We start from the raw sequence: 19,356 nt of genomic DNA on the forward strand, positions 1-19,356 counted from the left end.
AATCTGATATAAAAAAATATATTTAAAAAATAAATTTAAATAAAATTGGTAATACTCTCAAATATTATTTTAATATTATTAACTATTCTCTCAATTATTATTCAAAATAAAAGATTAATAAATGATTAATAGTTTTTAACAATTATTATAAGTTATAGCATGGCACGAGGTTAATCGAGGGGAAAACTTTGTAATACCATGATCACAAAGGAAATAAACTCACAACTACGAGTAATTTTAGGTTGGATGAGCAAATATGGTTCGATGGATCATTGCATTGCATACGCATTGTTTTTTATCCCTCTAGAGACCACCACATTTTCACAAACAATTTTCAAATCAAACATAGTTGATTTACATAGTTACTCTACATATCTACAGTTTAGTTCTTTGACGCCATTAGCACGCATGCGTACAGCAATCAAAAACATCCCACGGATCTGGTCTTAACATTGTTTAGGTATCACAAGATCAAATACTCTGGTCTCTTAGCACAGGGTCTATTCTTGTGCTAATCAGGAAGCTGCCTTCTATTTATTTCCCTGGTGGAAACTAGAAGACAAGCATCTTGGTTCTAAATTTCTCTCATGCACTGATGTAGAGGGAAATTTAGAAGAAAAAGATTATTTTGTCTTTTTCTAAATCTCCCTCATCATTAATACATGAGGGAAATTTAAAATCATCTATTGTTTTCTAGGGAATCCGTTAATCAGAAAACAAAAGAATCTGGGGGTGATCATGGTATTACATAAAATAAATCTCAATCTCCTCAGTAGAAAAGAAAAAATAATACACCGAGGCAGTGGCATTCATTGCTATATCCTTATATAAGACATTTTGTTGTCTTCAAAAATACTTTCAATTTCTTCCAATGTTCTTCCTTTGGTTTCAGGCAACAGAATATATACAAAAATAAAAGAGAGAAAGCAACAGCCTGCGTAAAACCAGTAGGTGCCTGGAACAGTAAACGTTTCTTGCATCGAGACAAATAACCATGTTACTAAAAAAGCACTAACCCATGCCGCAGATGTTGCAATGCTTCCAGCCACTCCCCTGGCTCTCAAAGGAAAAATCTCAGACATCACAAGCCAAGGAACAGGGCCCCAAGCTAGGCTGAAGGCTACATTGAACACTATGATACATGTTATAGCAAGCCATGAGATGTAACTGGAAGGTATTGAATGAATCAGTCCAGAATGGACTGTGGAATTATGTAGACTGGAGTTAGATGGGATGATTATTAATTCAAAGTATGTGCCGAGTCCTATATGACTGATGCACATTAGCAGTGCCATGGACATTAGAAGAATTCTACGGCCTATTTTGTCCATTATTAAGCATGCGATAATATTAGCTCCAAACTGTGAAGCCCCAAGTAGGATGGATACTGCCTTGCTATTGTCAAACCCGGCGCTTTTGAAGATGGATGCACAGTTGAAGACCACAACAATGGCTCCACACAGTTGTTGGAAAACCATCAGACCAACACCAACAATTTATGGGTTTCGGATGGCTGGACGCAGGAATTCACTAAATGTAAGCTTTTCGTGGGTGTCTGCAAAAAGGTAAACATTGTGGTTAATTATCTGTCAATCAAGGTCCAACTTATATCTACAAGGCATGGCTACAGTATGACTCATGCAATCTGATAAAAACAGACAGGGGTAATCGTCGGCAAAATCGATTTTAACCCTAAGGGAGGGCACTTTGGGCATGGTCAACAGAAATTCTCACCCCTAAGACATAGCAACAATTGGGTGTGATTGAAGAAACTTCTAACCCAAAGAGATGGCAGGCCCCTCTCTTCCATAACCCTAAATGGCAGTGCTAATTCATACGTCCAATTTTAAATTTTCGCTCTCACCTTGGCAATTCTTAGTTCTTTTACTTGTTTTAAAGTATGAAATAATTGCATAAAAAGAGCTCTATCTATTACGACATTAGAAATTTTGTTTTAAACATGGGACAAAAAAGAACAGAGAGAGGTTAGATGCTAAGGTGTGTAAGATCCCAAAGGAGGGGAGGGTTAATAACACCAGATTGGATTATTTTTAAAATGGAGAAATAGCCTACCTAATGTACACTCAATCTCAAAGCATTCCTGCTCTATATCCCCATTTGGCCCACGGAACCATTCAAGTGACTTCAGGGCAGCCCCTCTCTCATTGTGGCCTAGGAACCATCTGGGTGTCTCTGGGACACAAAACATAAGGACCACTAGCACTCCAGGTATTATTGCCCCTGCCAAGGCAATAGCCCTCCACTTGAAGAAGACACCAAAAATGTAAGCGAGTAACAGTCCAGCAGTGATTGACAGTTGATGGACACTTCCAAGAGCACCTCGTAACTTAGCAGATGAGATCTCCGCAATATAGGTCTAAAATGAGAAGTACCTTTAAGTAAATGTGATATCAGTGACAATTGTACATAATAAAGAGGGCTAATCATGTACGTTGTTTTACAAAGTAAGGGCTACACATAAGCCACCATTTCACACTCCCACTCAATAGCGAGAGCCCATACAGGACCGTAGGGGGTGGGGCACTGAGGGCTTTAGCCGCCAGCAACATTTAAATTTTTTTAAGGAAATAACCAGTAGGGGCATAGCTACACCCCCAAATCTTTCTTATTGTTTCTGTATTGTGCTCCCTCCAATCTTATGCGGCCTGCTACAGCTATGCCATAGCTTCAATATCTATTAGCTTATTCAAGCAAGCAGTGAAATACTATCATACACAATAAACAGTTCTGTAAATGGTATTATTTTCAAATGTAAACAAAAATATAGAATTGGCTGATCAACATTCTTTTTTTTTTTTTAGACATACCGGCACTGCCACAGCAATAAGCCCAATGCCAAGCCCTGCGATGAATCTCCCTGCATACATCATAGCATGGTTCTGAGCAAATGCAATCAAAAGCCAGCCTAACTCTGATGGAACAGCGCTCAGCATTAAGGTAGCTTTCCGGCCAAATCTATCCACAATGAATCCTCCCAGAGGACTGCTAGCGAGGGCCCCCAGCGTAACAAGGGACTGCAAAATATAATAAAAGGATAGAATAAATGTAAGATAAACACAGCAAAGACAGTGTTAGAAGGGGATCGGGGTTGAGAATCTCCAAAATAATTCTTGAGGAAAAGGGCGGGGGGGGGGGGGGGGTAAAATATGCAAACACTAACGAGAAATAAAATACGATCTATATAATACGAGCGAGATATACAGTAGTTGTGATGATTTAGAAGTATAATAACGCGATATTTATTGACTATCACAGTTAAACTTACCGAGAACAGCGCCCCCTCGTTCTGGTCAAGTCTAATTCCATCCTTTTCCTTCTCTATATCTTCCAATGCCGGCGAAGAATAACCCAAGCTAAACCCGAAGCATATCGACCCTAGCGCGGCAAGAAATGTTGCCAAGATCACATGGCCGATTTGCTCTTTCCCTTTCAATGGTACTTGCACTGATGCTTGAGGAGAAATAATGGAAACTTTTTCCTCGACGTTGATAGAACTCGAAGTGAGAAAGTTCTCAGTTTTTCCCATAAATTTAGTGAGTTTTAAAGATCTTAAAAGTTCTTAACTTTTCCTTTGCTTCGTTGTTGTCTTCGAACGTCTCCCTTTTTGTGTTAATCTAGGAATGATGGCAAAATTTCTTTGCGATTTCTAGATCTAAGACAACGTTTAACGGCTTCTCGGTTGATCTCGCAACTGAACTAGAGTATTCCTGTTATTTCCTAAAGATAAAAGACCGGTAATTATTCCCAAAGCAAGCGATCTACACGGCACGTTTCTCTCTGGTGCCAAAGACCATAACAATGTGACGTAATCCGGCCCGTGACGCACTTGAGTCTCGTGACCCGTAACGCTTGGATACAAGCAAATAAAATCACGTAGGTAAAAATAAATAAGAAAAAAAAAAGAATTACATTGAAGACATTCGTTAAATGTACTTTAATAAAGCTAGTATAGTCCTCAAAATGACCAATAGGTTTCATGTACAATGGGTAGAATTTTGCATTTGAACTAGCTCCGATTGTGAGTGATTTGTACAACAGCTCTCTCAGAGAAGGGCGTGTTCCAGAGATCTTGAAGACATCCCTGGTCATTCCTACACCCAAGGTCACCCCACCCAAGACAGTTGAGGATGATCTCAGACCAATTACTCTTACGTCACCGTTGGCCAAAATTCTAGAGGGCTTCACTCTCGAACACCTGATGAATCAAGTTGCAGAGAACCTAGACATTAAGCAGTTTTCGATGCCAGGCAGATCAACAACACATGCCTTAGTTTATATGCTCCATATTATACTAGCTGCCTTAGACAAAGGTAATTGCTTTATAAGAGTGTTCTTTGCAGACTTTTCTAAAGGTTTTGATTTGGTTGATCATAATGCATTAGTGAACGAAATGAAACTGCTTAACGTTCATAATGTAATTATAAGGTGGATCTGCTGTTTTCTCTCAAATAGGCCTCAACGTGTAAGAGTAGGCAATGCATTGTCATCTGTAGTTGTTTCCAATGGGGGTATTCCCCAGGGCACGAAATCGGCTCCGCTTTTGTTTGCAATCTTAGTCAACCGTATGCTTGCAAGGTGGCCTAATAGAGTTAAATATGTTGACGATACCACCGTATTTGAAATTGTTCCAAGATGCTCTCCCAGTTACATACAATTTATTGTTAATGATATCAAGGAATATGCGTCATCAAGGGGAATGCGTCTGAACCCCAAGAAATGCAAAGAGCTTCAAATTAATTTCTTAAAGTACCAACCTTCTGTCCCCCAAAGATTAATCCTAGGGAGCGCAGTTGTTGAGAAAGTTGAACATTACAAGCTATTAGGTGTACATATATCAGCAGATCTGTCATGGAATGTTCACGTTGACCACATTGTTAAGAAGGCTAGCAAGCGCCTCTATGCCCTCAGGGTACTCAGGAAGGCAGGTGTCCAGCAGTCAGATATGGTTCTTATCTATTGCTCGTTAATTCGGTCAGTCCTTGAGTACGCTGCTCCTGTCTGGGCCTCCCTTCCTGAGTACCTTGCAGAGCTTATCGAAACAGTACAACGAAAAGCTATTCGAATAATCTACCCTTGCCTTAGCTATGAATCAGGGCTCAAAGTAGCAAAAATGGACTCACTTACAGTCCGCAGAGCAGAACTGTGCCGTCGATTCATGGCTAAAGCAAGATGCACTGAGCCTATAAAATATATAATACAATCTGGGACTGAGGTCGCCCATGGTTATTCGCTAAGGGGGGGTTGCAGCCGTTTGGATAAATCAGTTGGTGTAACTGAAAGGTATAATAACTTTATCACAATTCGTTTCCAGTAGTTATTCCAGTATTTATTTATACATTGTTAAGTGTAGTGTGCATCGGCCGACATACTGTAATTTAGCTTATGCTACAAAAGTATGAATAAACGATTATTATTATTATTATCCAGTACATATCGAAATAAAGTTACGCGCCCAATGAACGCCCCGGAAGCACTTATGATTGTCAAGGCTCTTCTCTGGCTAGTACGACAGGTTTTTTCTGATCTTGTTTGCGCTTATCCACACATTTGTCACATAACTTCTTATGAATAAAAACACGTATTTATTCGGCAATCGCGATTTTATTTGTAGAATTGATAGTATTGATCACTGCAGAGTAATAACTCAATCCCATACATATGAAATCACTCTGCTCATCATTTTCTCATTATTTTCAGGTATTTCCGGTATTTCCTCTAAAGTCAAGGCCTGCGTGACATTTCACCATGCGTGATGCCTCATGGCGTGACACCACAGGCAACCCACAATTGCTGTAACCTTTTCTTCTCAAGTGACTGATCATGATGACAGCGATCGAGGGAAGTTCCGCTGTTCTGAAGTGTATTGGTTGCTAGCCACGCTTCTAAGGCCTGGCACAGGGAAGCACCAAGTAAAGTAAATCTCTAGAACCATTTGTGGGTTTAAGCGAACCAATGGTTCTCCTACGATTGTGTTTGGCGATCTTTACGGCGCTAGCCCTCTTTTCTACAGCAGGTAAGGTTGAAAAGCAGACGAAGAAATGCAAACCAACGTCGTTAAGATTTTTAGATTTTATATCTCTTAGGATATGAGAAACACTTGATTTTTGAGATATTAATTATCGAATATTCTTACCTAAAGAATACAAATTCATCTTGTAAATAAAAGGATTATGGAGATAGATATTATTATTTGGTCATGAGAGGTCATGAGGAACTGATCGCTAGGTTTGATTGTTTGCCTTTCAGCATTTGATAAAATTAGTTAATCACCTCTGACATGGTGCAAAGGGATGTCCATAATATTGCCTCAAACTCCTTACAGAGTATATTTTTGCAAATGCTATTGCAAACATCCTCGTTTCCAGCCAATATATTATGGCTTTATTGATATTCATAACTTAATTACTCAGACAATACCCAAAGGTTCGTCTGTCAACGAACCTTTCTCATTGTAAAAGTAGTTGTGATGAATGAAGGTCATGAGCTCCTATCTGGCTTTAATGTCAAAAAACACGGCAGGTTTTCCTTAAGCGCAACACCTTAGCTGTTCGGTTGAGTGCTTTCTCTTACTAAAGCAAAAGTGTTACTAATAATCAGTAATCTCCGTCTAGTACAGAGTAGTTTGTTGCGCGTTTTTCTTCAAACTATTCCCTCTTTCAGCAACCTAAATCGGCTGTCTATTCAAAATACCATAAAAGGTTATTATTTCTCAATTTAATTACTTTTAATTAATACATTAAAAACAAACCCCACCACAGGTGGTATATGTAATTTCGCCTCTCCTTTCTGGTGGTCTTTGGTGTCCATGTCCTTGGAAAGATTAAGAATTAATTGATTTTAACTGTGCAAGTAGTTTCCACGCCTGTTTCACGCCCTAGCGCACATTCAATGATCAGTTATGATCGCAGAACTCGCGATCATAATGTTCCCAGGACTTGTGATCATATGGTCGTAAAGTTGATGTTACACACGTCGTTTGCAGCATCCTTTCTTCGCGCAACAAATTAATGACGCCACCATTTTCGGGGTACATGTTACACGGTTCTTTTTGCATCATCGTTTGCAACAAAATTCTACAGCCCAGTCTCAGCGCGCCCACAGTTTTCTAAGCGACCTCGTTTGCATGCCCAAAACAAGATGGATTGTGGGATTTGTTGCACACAAAAAACGACGACGTGATGTTACACGGATCGATTTTTTCATAATTCGTCATTTTTTGTTGCAAGATTTTGATCCTGATTTAAAATCCTGCAACATGTTTAAAAACAAAATGTTGTTAAAAAAACGAGGCGGAGGACCATGTTACACGGCAATTGTTTTTTTTTTTTTTCGTGTATCTTGTTGAGCGAAAAAACGATGTTGAAAAACGACGCGTGTTTATAATAGCATCGCAGGACGTTATATGGTTATATGGTCTGCGACAGGACGTTATCATCATATAGTTGCCCCACGACTCTTCACAGAATACATATTCTTTTAATCTTTCTGTGTTTAATTTTCCTCCAGAATGTGTTATTCTCTTCCAAAATTGCGGAAATTTCGAGTTATTTCCACAGGGTGCCCAGAGCACAATGCTTTGTAAACACCATATTTTTCGTATGCAGCGCACGCGTCTTGACTTGACCAAACTCCATATGGTCGGATGACTTGCGGTTATACGGTCATTACACGGCCCACGTACTAAAGTCATACTGTGTGTGGTTATATGGTCGCATAGCCCGCGGTCAAAAGATCACATCTCGCATCCGTTGATCAAACTTTCTTTTTTACAATCTTTCCAGTAAACAGTGTGAGTCAAGCCGAGCTCGACAACATGGCAGCCAAAATTGATCTGCGCTATGACGTCATCTCCAATCTCCAAGGCGACGGAAGGTATAGTGCAAAGCTCACACTGACAAACACCGGAACGACCGTGATAACCAAGGGGGACTGGGACCTGGTATTTTGCTCTATAAGGCTCATTGTTCCGGACAGCAGCACCGAAAGAGCGGGAGTGAAAGTCAGTCACATTAACGGCTGTCTTCATAAGATGACGCCCCTTGAGACTTTCCCTGTATTGGCAGCCGATCAGAATGTAGAGATTCCTTTTAGAGCAATGAACTGGGTCGTCGCCAAGACAGATATTATGCCGAATTGGTTTTTCGCCGCGGATGGACTGGAGCCTAGAGTGGTGAAAAGTACTGAGGGGGAGGGGCTAAGTTTTGTTGGCAAATTTACCACGGAAGAGCAGTGGAAGCGATATGCGAACGATCAATACAACCCATACACAGCTCAAGGCAGATATGACGTCATTGGTTTTGATGACCTCGGGGAGGATGGGTGGGGAGATATTGTCACCATTCCACAGCCAATGACCGTGCAGGGCCTGGAGAGGAAATCACGTGTTGGGATTAGAGCTGACTGGAAGATTTTCGCTGATGGCGGATTCCAGAAAGAGGCACAGCTTCTCAAAGGTAAATTTGATGTTTTCCATCAAAAATTCAGCAAAGCACAGTTTTAACTAGTTAAAGAATGTCGATCTCCTCCTTTGTTATTGTTATCATTGAAAGTACAGAGATTTATTCGCAAGGAAACTTCGAAATAACAACCTACGAGTAAAGTCTGACGATGTTTGATTGGAAATAGCTTTGGGAATGGAGGCTTTGTGTGAATAGGCATTGAGCGGGAGCATGACACGGCGGCGTGATTGGCCTTCTTTAACTATACAGTCGAACCTTTTGCTAGCGGCCACCCTCGCTACCTGGCCAAGTGACCGCTTTAATAGAGGTCAAATACAATGAAAGTTGTCAAACGGGACCGTCTAGGTCACAAATTTACAGAAATAATGGGAAAGAGCATTTTGGACTTTATTAAATGACCGTTGAATGAGGGCGACCGCCTAATGGAGTGCTTTTTTTAATTGAGTTACGTTTGAACTCTCACTTTATTGTTCACTAATATGTTGCGGGTACTGCGAAAAGTCGATAAGAGACCGGAGAACGTGAGTTCTTCAACCAATTAAAAAAAATGTATATACTTTCACCATCAGGACTCCATATCGCGATTTGCGGATAACTCGTATCTGATTTTCATCCCAGCTAAGTTCAATGCGCAAATCGCATCTTCCATGCCATTCAACCAGTCAAAGCTCATCCGATTGGTCAAGGGTGATCCTAACGTCACAAGAGGCGTGGCTTCGTCTGAGGCGTACAGTCTCGAAATCAAGGTTGCAGAAAAAGAGATAAAACTGACGGGTAGCCATGCATCCGGGGTCTTCTATGGCGTACAAACCCTGATTGCCTTAGCTGACAAAGAAAGTGAGTATGAAAAGAAATACAACAAGTGCGAGATGGAGAAGGAAGCTTTGAAGAACAAAATTAAATTTGCTTTAAGGACCATACGTGCCGTCAAAGATGATCAATTGTTCGAAATAAGTTTACTAGGACATATATTTACTCCCACACCCATCCACCCCAAAAATATACTTAGTTAAACCTTAGCCTTTTGTACTCCTTAGATACCGTTCCCATGGTAACCATCAAGGACGCCCCTAGATACGGCTATCGCGGGATGCACCTTGATGTTGGACGGAACTTCATGGAGAAAGCCGCTGTCCTGAAGCTGTTGGATGCCATGGCAACATACAAGATGAATAAATTCCATTTTCACCTTACGGACGACGAGGGCTGGAGACTAGAAATCCCTGGACTGGAGGAGCTTACGACGGTAAACAAACTGTTTTGTACCATGCATCCACGGAGTGTAATGTACTTCCTGCTGTGCTGCGGGACTGTCAATCTTTTAAACATTTTTTAACAAATTTTTAGTTGTGGCAATCTTAAACCCCTTCTTGTAAATATTTTTAATAATTTTAAATCATTTTTATATATTTATTTTTTATATATTTTATATAAGTTAGGGCGATGTAGGCTCCCTCATTAAATAAATAAAAATAATGATATGATTATCTTAATTTATTATTAGTTTTATTAAAGAATGTCAACCAGCCATTCCATTGTTCGCATTTGAAAATACAAACAACTATTTGATGGGAACATTCAAAGGGAATATGAACATTTTAGGGGGGACTTGCGCTAGGAGATCACGTGACTTTTTGGGTGGCAAACCACCGCGCGCTCAGGTTTTTAGTGGCAAAATAACAGCAATAAAAAGCAACTTTTTTATTCAGCGCTAAAGAATCAGCGAGAACGTTTCTTTGTCAAGAAAGGGTTTTTTGTCGTTCTCTGACGTGACGGGCGCAGTCATTTCTGTTTATTACGGCGCGAATGGATACGACTGGACTGCGAATGGAAAAACAATGGATACGACACTAGGACAGATGCGCAAACAACTTCCACCGCTCTTCATACACAGTAACAATCTCTTAAAAAAAACGATGCTCTGTTGCTTACGATTCAAATTTGCTTTCCGTAGGTTGGCTCCAAGCGTTGCTATGACATCAACACCACCAGATGCATCCTTTCTCAGCTAGGTTCAGGCCCCTCTCCGTCCACCTCCGCCCAGTACTACTCTGTCAGTGATTACAAAGAAATCCTGAAACGCGCGAATGATCTTCACATTCAAGTTATCCCCGAATTCGACATGCCGGGGCATGGTTACGCCGCAATCAAATCCATGGAGGCGAGGTTTAAACGGCTGAAAGATTCAAACCCCAGCGAGGCTTCAAAATATATTTTATCGGACTTCAATGACACTTCGAAATATTTATCCATTCAGTATTTCACGGATAATGCCATCAATCCTTGTATTGAATCAACTTACGCTTTTATTGAGAAAGTCCTCACCGAAGTCAAGAGCATGCACAAAGACATCCAACCGCTGACCGTGTATCACTTTGGCGGGGACGAAGTGGCGCATGGGGCCTGGACCAAGTCCAGCGCCTGCGAGCAATTAGCTCAGCGGATGGGGTATAACCTTACCGGAAGTGACATCGTGGATAAGCTGAAGGGGTATTTCGTTGAGCGCGTTGCAAACATAACTGTTAATGACGGCCTCAGTCTAGCGGGCTGGGAAGATGGGTTGTTAGGACACGGCGAAGTCCCGTATAACCGAAAGTCGTTTCGAAATTCCAACGTGATGGCGTATGCGTGGAATAACATCTGGGAGTGGGGGTCTGGGAAGAGGGCGTATCTACTGGCGAACGCTGGGTATAAGGTGAGGCTTGAATTTTAAGACAAAATTCCAATAAAATCTCAAGTAATCTCTCTATATTTGGCCTTTTTTAAATATAGGCTATTTTACTCGTAAAAATGAAATCTATACAAGGGGCGGCGTTTGCCTCAAAATGTATTAACTAACGCAAAATATAACTTTCAGCGCAAAATGTAATAACTATTTAACGCGACCTGTAATAAATTTTCAAATCTTTCAGCGTTAAGATTACATTTTGCGTTTGTTATTGCATTTCTCGTGAAGATGACATCATGTGTTAGATATAGCATTTTGCGGTGTAACAGGCGGTCTCATTGTAACTAGTGGGCTTATCTTACAGTCGAGGCTGGTCGGCTTACACAGATAAAGATTGCCCTTGGCGCTTCCAGTCCTGGGTATTTTTACACTTCTGACACCATATTACGTTAGCCAGGTACAGAGGCCTAGTATCTAGGGAAAAGAACAAAAAAAAACACGACAAGACAGCTGAGCCAATCGTGTGATTCTTGTTTTCATCTCAAACGTGTCACGTCACACGCGTGATTCCTAAAATAATAAGCAAAGCATTACCTAAGAGGCGCATAACCAAGGTTACTGATTGGCTGAAAGCGTTGAAGGGGACGGTAGAGGTGCTCAGTCATAGATATACACCTATTTTAATAAAGGTTGTCAGTACAAATGGCGATTGGCAAATGGCAGTTCTACGACGAAAAGTAAGGATGCGTCTCGAAAAATATGAATAATTCAAAACAATTATCCATTAAATAATTATCATACCAATGCGTGGCTGGGAGATTCCTGGACTTTGTTTAACACCTTTAATTTTATGAATAATTAGTACCCATAAGCCATGTTCCATTCGCCATTTGCACTAACAACCTTTTGTGAAATAGGTATATGAAGTGTTTGAAGATCCTTAATTAAGAAATGCTTTTTGGTGGCAAAGGTGGGGGGGGGGGGGGGTGTTAGTGCAACCTGCCTTACATCCTCCCTCAACGATAACATTTTTTTGTCCTTTTAGGTGGTTATGACCCAGGCCACTCACCTTTACTTCGACTTCCCGTACGAGCCTGACCCGCAGGAGCGTGGGTACTACTGGGCAACTCGATTCACCGACACCCGAAAAACGTTCGGATTTATGCCTGATAACCTGTTCAATAACGTCGAGCAGAAAGTCACAGGAGAACCTCTAACACGAGAGGAGCTTTGCAAGACTGAGGGCATGTGTGTTGAACTTGTTAAGAAGGAAAACATCATTGGTACGTTCAACGCGCATGCACATCTACGCCTATTTCAATTCCCCTTCCCCATGTTTTCCAACAACTCTTTGCCACGACCTCGCGTAAAATCTAGGTCAGGGGCCAAATTTGTAAACAAGATGGGAAGTTTGTCCTCTGACCTCGATTCCACGAGCGGCGCAAAGAGTTGTAAGAAGGTGAATATAAATGTTGTTTGAATATAAAAGTTCTATTAACCAAAAAAGACATGGGTTTCTACAAAACACATGAAAATGTAAATCCTGCGATTGGTTAATTTATCACCCCCCCCCCCCTTTTTTTTTTACAAATAATCAAATACTAATAAAATAATCAAATTATTTGATTACAAATAATCAATTTTTTTACAAAAAAAAATTTGCGTGCATCTTTGGCTATTTCCCAAGCCGTTGGTCTTCCCTTCCTTCGTTCGCTTACCGTTTTTCGAAAGTTGGCATGTATCTTAACTTTTAGAAATGCGATAAATAGGTGGATAAACATCAATTCTTGCAAATGTTTAAAATAAATTATCTAGGAATCTTAGAAATTGAAAAGCCTGATACTACACCAATATCTTGATACGTTCCTGGTTGACAAAACGACGCCATTCCCAACCTCCCCTCCCCCCTCCCATACGTACACACGCATGAGACCACGTTCCTTCGAGAAATTCTAGAAAGGTGGCGGATAAATTTCTATTTGCTTCCCTGAAATGATGAAAAAAATCTTCTTAGGCTGACAGCTTTTTATTATCTCCTAGGCATGGCGGGAGCCCTGTGGACCGAGACCGTGCGAACCGCTGACCAGATGGACAGCATGATCTTCCCGCGTCTTCTCGCTGTTGCGGAACGCGCGTGGCACAAGGCATCATGGGAAGACATAAGCGACAAGACTGAGCGTAACAATAAGCGGTCTGAGGCATGGAAACGATTCGCCACCTACTTAGGGCATCTCGAAATGACTAGGCTTGACGCTATGAAAATCAAGTACCATCTACCACCCCCTGGGGCTAGGTATGTTTTTTCTTGAACAGCAAAAGGCCTGTTGGCGCGACAGTGCTGACGAAAAGTTGTGCTGTTGTGAGTATCCACGCATCTCAACACACACATCGTATCAATATTGCCCAACAATGCCGCCCCGTCTTTTAAAACAAACCTGGCGCTATATTTCGATGGTTCGCAATAAGTTTGACAGTTTTGTTTATTTTTCTTTTAAACATCGGCCATATTGAACACTCTTGGGATGCGTGACGATGCGCGAAAACGTAGGGGTAGGGGGCGGGAAAGTAGAGAAAGGCCATCCGGCCGCTTCGCTAGGCTGACTCCGACGCCCTGCCTTTCCGGAGTATGCATGTTGAATAGGCCATTCCAGCTATAAGCATGCGCGCGCACTCACCATGGAAACCTACCTCAACTACCGGCATGCAGTGCGCGCTTCGTTTGGTGCAAGCTTAAAAATGCACGCGCTGCATTCTGGTAGTTGAGGTAGGTTTCCATGGTAATGCGCTCGCAAACTTATAGCTGGAATGGCCAGGGCCTCATAAGTAGGGGCAATCATCTGTACTATATAAGTGTCACGACGTTTCCGAGGATCAGGCTATTTTTGGACGCGCGCGCACGGACGGTCCGTTACGTTGACGTTGGTCGCGCGCGCGAGTGACGTGACTTTTTTATCCGTCATCCGTCGGTTTTGTTTGTTCATAAAAAAAATGCAAGATAGAATTCAAAGTTGTAGGTAGGGTTGGATTCATACAAAAGAAGACAGCAACAAAAGTCAAAGTACCGGAGAGAGAACATAGCTTTATGTCTTAGACTGCGCGTACAGTTGAGCTCAGCCAAAACGTCAACACAAAGGTACAATCTGATTGGCTAAGCCGCGCGTCTAAAAATTGCCTGATCCTAGGAAACGCCGTGACACCTATGTAGTACCAGAATGTGGGGAAGTTGATTGCCCCTACTTATGAGCCCCTGAATGACCTTCTGCGTCCACTGAAAATCCTCCCAGCATGCTACAGGGGCGGATACAGGGGATGGATTGGGTGGATATCCACCCCCCCCCCCCCCCCCCCCCATTGTGAGAAAAAAATGAATGTCACTTTGTTTAAAGAAAATAGCTTGACTTTTCTGACGCGACAAATCCAATTCAGCATGAAACATTGTATAATCTATGAAGTGACCTATCAAGAACCACTTGATCAGTTCTAAGCCGTCTATCCGGCCATCATCCACCTCCATTATGAAATCCTGGATTCGCCCCTGTGCTAGAATGCTGTTGGCTTATCGACACGGTCAAACCTTCCGCCCAACGTAATGGCAAATTGCTTGTCCCCTGATTTGTTTCTAACCCCTTATCCCCATCAGAGTCGAGAACTCAAAGCTCAAAGTCCGAACTGCTATACAAGGGCTACCTGTACAGTTCTCAAAGGATGATGGGAAGACATGGAGCGACGTAACTGATTCGACGGAAGTGCGTGGCAAACTCGTGCTGCGCACAAAGTATGTCACGTAAAGAGGCTGGGGGGGGGGGGTTGGGGTGGGGAGGGTGGGGAGCAAAAGAACCAAGGGTTTTCTAACCCGGGTTACGTAAACTTAATTTTTCAAAATACAACTTTCCCTGTGTTATTTGATACATTAAAACTATAATTAAGCTGTTTTAACTATAGGATGGATTGAAGTTCGTCGTGACTCAAGCAGATTTAATTTGCTTACTGAGATGAATATCTCATTCACACAGGGTTTCATAGCCTATGAAACCATGCGTCACGTTAGTCTAATCGACGGGCTCTAAAAGGTTCATTATTTGATTGATGACTGCGTACCCCTCGTGGCCCCGATATATAGGTGCAAGTCACGGCCCTGCCTAGCCTCGTCCCTTTGCTTCTCGGCGGGCCTATCGCGCTCTACATGCCTATGACGTCACTGGCCCTTTCTGCTTGAAGCGTCCGCCATATTGGAAAGTGTGAGTCTGCGCGCAAAGCATCATGAAGCTGACAGCAAGGGAGTAGCCTGGGGACGAGGCTAGGCCCTGCCAAACATTTAATTTTGGAATGGTAAACAACCACTTGAAAAGGCGGAGTCCATTTTTATTGCCTTTGGCCCCATAATTATAGGTCAGGGGTTCATAAGTAGGGGCAATCATCTGTATCATATAAATGTCACGGCGTTTCCTAGGATCAGGCTATTTTTAGACGCACGGATTAGCCAATCAGATGACAGGGCGGAAAAAATGACTTTGCCTCAAGGAATCCAAAATGCCGGCCCAGAAGGGGGGAAACGACGCTTGCTTTTCAAAGTCTTCCTACATCGTCATATGCCTCCTAATTTCTGAACCCTTTTAGCCACAGGCAAAAAAACATTATCTCACTAGCCTTTAACTATTTATTTCTCCATAAGTGGACTCAAACTTTGTTACGAGGACATTTTTTCTTGCTCTTGCAAAGCAATAAATTCGGAAATAAGTGATCATTTGTTTTGATCTCGACATTCTCTTGCTGAGAGGCTATATTATCATTCATAAGGTGGTTGATACTGCTAGTTAACTAACAATAGTGTAAGAAGTAACATACGGAAGTTTATGTCTAGTTTTTTGTTTTACATTTATATTAAACCAGCTCTTCAAAACTGTAAGTAATTGTGTTTGTATAAGAAAGAATTTAGTCATGATACGCATGAATATCAACATTAATGACCTGCCCTCGACTCATCTTGCCCTGATCTGGTAAGAAATTGTAAAAAATTATCACGTAAAACTATACTAACATAAAAGGCAACTTCAATATTAATTACATTTGTGTCTTTTTTGGTAAATTATTTTTCCATTTAAGCTTAACTCGAAAATTGATACTTACTCATTCTCTAATCTGTTATGAATACTTACAGTATTACATACTTGTGGTATCTTAATTTTTTCAAATTTGACTTTCTTTTGACTGACCTCTTGGCTGTCTAGAAATCATAATAAGATTTAAAATCATTGCAAAAAAGGCCAGGAGTGTATATGTCATCCTGGCTTGTAATAAGACTATAGTAATGGCCCTTGTAAAATCTTTCGAAAAAGTTCTTGAAAGACGATGCTGTCACTCAAACAGTTTCAGGCTCTTGAAATGTTTGTGGTTCACTTGAGGAAATGGACTGAAAGAATTTACAACGAAACAAATATTCAGAGGCATGATCAATGTATCGAAATGTAAATGGGGCTAATATTTAAGTTACAATAAAAATTTTCAATTTTTTTAGTGCTCATGCCTAGAAAGTAATAGCTGTTCAAACATTCCATTTTGGTTTGAATGGGTCAAATAACATTTGATCAAGAGCTCTGCAAAGCCCATAACAACATTAGGTTAACATATTCACCCATAACATATTCACCCATAGCTACCAACTCCCTTGCCTTAGCTTCAAAATACCCAGTTTGTTGCTATTATTTGCTGGTTTGAAAAGATGTTGAGAATCAAGGCAAATAAGTCAATAGCTTGGACAAAATTTTATACTATGACTTTGATAACCAGGATTTACAAGCTTTGATTTGTTGGTGCCCTGCTTCAGTGTGTGAAAAGAAAAATCTGGACTTGCACCAAAGAAATGTCAGATTCTTAGGAGTTGTGTTAACACCATGCCAAATGAATGTACACAAAATGGACCAAATAAGACCAAGAAGGAAACCACTTGACAACTTCTATCCTACTTGATCTTGTGGACTGTTTCAACAGTTCGCAACAAATACAGACTTTAATTAAAAGAAAAAGGTTGACACCATCCGGAGGTGCTTTTTAATACACTATATTTTGGCAGGCCAATACCTGCAGTTAATATTTAATAGTAAGAGTAGCATGTTTGCACCTAATATGGACAAGTTCAAAAAAATAATTAACTAAAAAATGATAATTATAATAGGGAGTTGTGTAAACTAAGTTATTTTACAGTAAACACAAGTCAACAATAAAGCTTTTTGAGTAGCAAAACACAGCCATGAATGTAGCAGATATTATCATTAAAAGGAAAACTTCAGGACATATTCCTTATCGTTACATATAATTATCTATTACAGCGAAATAACAGACTGTTGTTATTACAGGGAAATAGCAGACTGTTTGAGTGGCAGCATAATCTTCCCCACAAGAGCTTTTCTGAAAGATTTAATTAAATATTTCCGAAAAGCTCTTGTGGGGAAGATTAACAAGGACTGAAAGTGCATTACTATAATGGTGGCAAGTCTTGCATTATATGCATGCTTTTATACCTCCTTGCCTTTTTTGTAATGATTATAAAACGTATTATAGTTTCTGGTCAGCCAAGAGTTCACATGAGAAACGACCACTTCAGTGGATAGTCACTATAATACACATTCTCTCTATCCTCTCTTTTTTTGGAAAGTCAAATTTGAACAAAGTATTCATAACAGATCATAAATAACAAGTATAAATTTTCGAATTAAATGGAAATAGAATTTACAAAAAGACACAAACATCCATATTGAGGTTGCCTTTTATGTTAGTATACTTTTACATGGGTATTTCTTACAATTTCTTACCAGATCAGTACAGTGAGTCCAGGACAGGTCATGGGTGTTGATACAAACACAGTTCCAGCTTTGAAGTAGCTCGTTTAATAAAAATATTTAACAAAATCAAGACATGAACTTTCGTATGTTACTTCTTACACTATTGTTAGTTAACTAGCAGTATCGAAAACCTTATGAATGATAATATCGCTTCTCAGCGACAGAATTTCGAGATCGATACAAATGATCACTTATTTTTTGCAAGAGCAAACAACGTTTGGGTCCACTTATGGAGAAATAAATAGTCCAAGGCTATTAACAGAATGTTTCTTTCTCTGCGACAAAAAGGATTAAAAAATAAGAAGGCATATGACGACGTAGGTAGACTTTGAAAAGCAAGCGTCGTTTTGCCCCTACTCGGCCGCCATTTTGGATTCCTTGAGACAAAGTCAATTTTTCCGCCCTGTCATCTGATTGGCTCATCCGCGCGTCTAAAAATAGCCTGATCCTGGGAAACGCCGTGACACCTATATAGTACCAGAATGTGGGTAAGTTGATTGCCCCTACTTATTAGCCCCTGTATAGGTGCATTATCTTACAATTCTCTCATTTTTTTGAGGGATTGTGGGGGGTAATTCCCCTTATTTCGTTTCCTTCTTAAACCATCGTCATGTTTTAGGCTTAGCGTTCTGATCACAAATCAATAAACATAGCCATAGCAGGCCTCGAATTATAGAGGGGGGAGAGGGGCACGATACAGAAACATTAACGAAACAATGGGGGGCACAGCCACGCCCCTACTGGTCATTTCCTTATAATTTTTGAAAATATTGAGAGGGGGGGGCACGTGCCCCCAGTGCCCAACCCCCTGCTACGGCCCTGATGAAAGATAAATCGATGAAGAGACGGTTAAATTTTGGGTGCTATTTTGAGGGTCAAATTTTTAAAGATTGTTGTTGTTGATTCGGGACGTTTATCGAATTCATACTAGACGTTTTAAATTAATATTAAACTGTTTACTTTCTATAGAACAGCTCAAAATGTGAGCTTTATTCGTAAGATAACATCTTTGTGCGATTTCTTTTCTAGGTCAGCGGATGGCACCCGCCAGAGCAGGCTCGTAACATTGAACATGGATGTGTCTGTTGCTTCACGCCTTTCGGTTGCACGGGTATTGGTCACCCTGTGGTGTTTTACATTAACGTCCGTGCTCTGAACCTGTGGAATTCTGCCTAAAGACCGTTCAGTTCGTAGTTTCTGTCTGAACAACCATCTATGACATCTTATTCCATTTCATAACGCAATATTTTTGCGATTTCACTATTCCGTAAAAAAAAAGCCACTTTACTTTCGCGATTTTGAATATGTGAAATCCTACAAAAACTTAGACAAAGTGTATCCATGAAACTTATTAAACCGATAAATATTG

The 19,356-nt window shown here is 40.7% G+C and overlaps 2 protein-coding genes across 2 annotated transcripts; one reads left to right on the forward strand and one right to left on the reverse strand.

The window, feature by feature from the left end:
• Positions 1 to 808: 808 nt before the first annotated feature.
• Positions 809 to 3,817, reverse strand: LOC5514723 (sugar transporter ERD6-like 4). Its single transcript, XM_032384313.2, has 4 exons — positions 3,287 to 3,817; positions 2,829 to 3,035; positions 2,074 to 2,377; positions 809 to 1,555 (listed from the first exon to the last, which is right to left on the reverse strand). Exons 1-4 carry the CDS (start codon positions 3,545 to 3,547, stop codon positions 1,497 to 1,499), a joined length of 831 nt encoding a protein of 276 aa, XP_032240204.2. The 5' UTR covers positions 3,548 to 3,817; the 3' UTR covers positions 809 to 1,496.
• A 1,989-nt stretch (positions 3,818 to 5,806) lies between these two features.
• On the forward strand, positions 5,807 to 19,356 carry LOC5514724 (beta-hexosaminidase). Its single transcript, XM_032384312.2, has 9 exons — positions 5,807 to 6,034; positions 7,803 to 8,474; positions 9,099 to 9,317; positions 9,518 to 9,726; positions 10,435 to 11,175; positions 12,194 to 12,431; positions 13,189 to 13,441; positions 14,789 to 14,923; positions 19,017 to 19,356. The coding sequence occupies exons 1-9, from the start codon at positions 5,974 to 5,976 to the stop codon at positions 19,141 to 19,143; spliced, it is 2,655 nt and encodes an 884-aa protein (XP_032240203.1). The 5' UTR covers positions 5,807 to 5,973; the 3' UTR covers positions 19,144 to 19,356.

The sequence above is a fragment of the Nematostella vectensis genome, chromosome 11, assembly GCF_932526225.1.
Source record: "Nematostella vectensis chromosome 11, jaNemVect1.1, whole genome shotgun sequence".
Classification (NCBI taxonomy): domain Eukaryota; kingdom Metazoa; phylum Cnidaria; class Anthozoa; order Actiniaria; family Edwardsiidae; genus Nematostella; species Nematostella vectensis.

Excerpts from the sequence above, each read along its gene's own strand:
- LOC5514723 (XM_032384313.2), bottom strand. The coding sequence starts at position 3,547 with ATGGGAAAAACTGAGAACTTTCTCACTTCGAGTTCTATCAACGTCGAG. Across the intron at positions 2,378-2,828 it reads TTATTGCTGTGGCAGTGCCG|ACCTATATTGCGGAGATCTC; the intron begins GTATGTCTAAAA and ends TTCTCATTTTAG. Across the intron at positions 1,556-2,073 it reads TGAGATTGAGTGTACATTAG|ACACCCACGAAAAGCTTACA; the intron begins GTAGGCTATTTC and ends ACCTTTTTGCAG.
- LOC5514724 (XM_032384312.2), top strand. The coding sequence starts at position 5,974 with ATGGTTCTCCTACGATTGTGTTTGGCGATCTTTACGGCGCTAGCCCTC. Across the intron at positions 9,318-9,517 it reads TGCCTTAGCTGACAAAGAAA|ATACCGTTCCCATGGTAACC; the intron begins GTGAGTATGAAA and ends TGTACTCCTTAG. Across the intron at positions 11,176-12,193 it reads TGGCGAACGCTGGGTATAAG|GTGGTTATGACCCAGGCCAC; the intron begins GTGAGGCTTGAA and ends TTGTCCTTTTAG.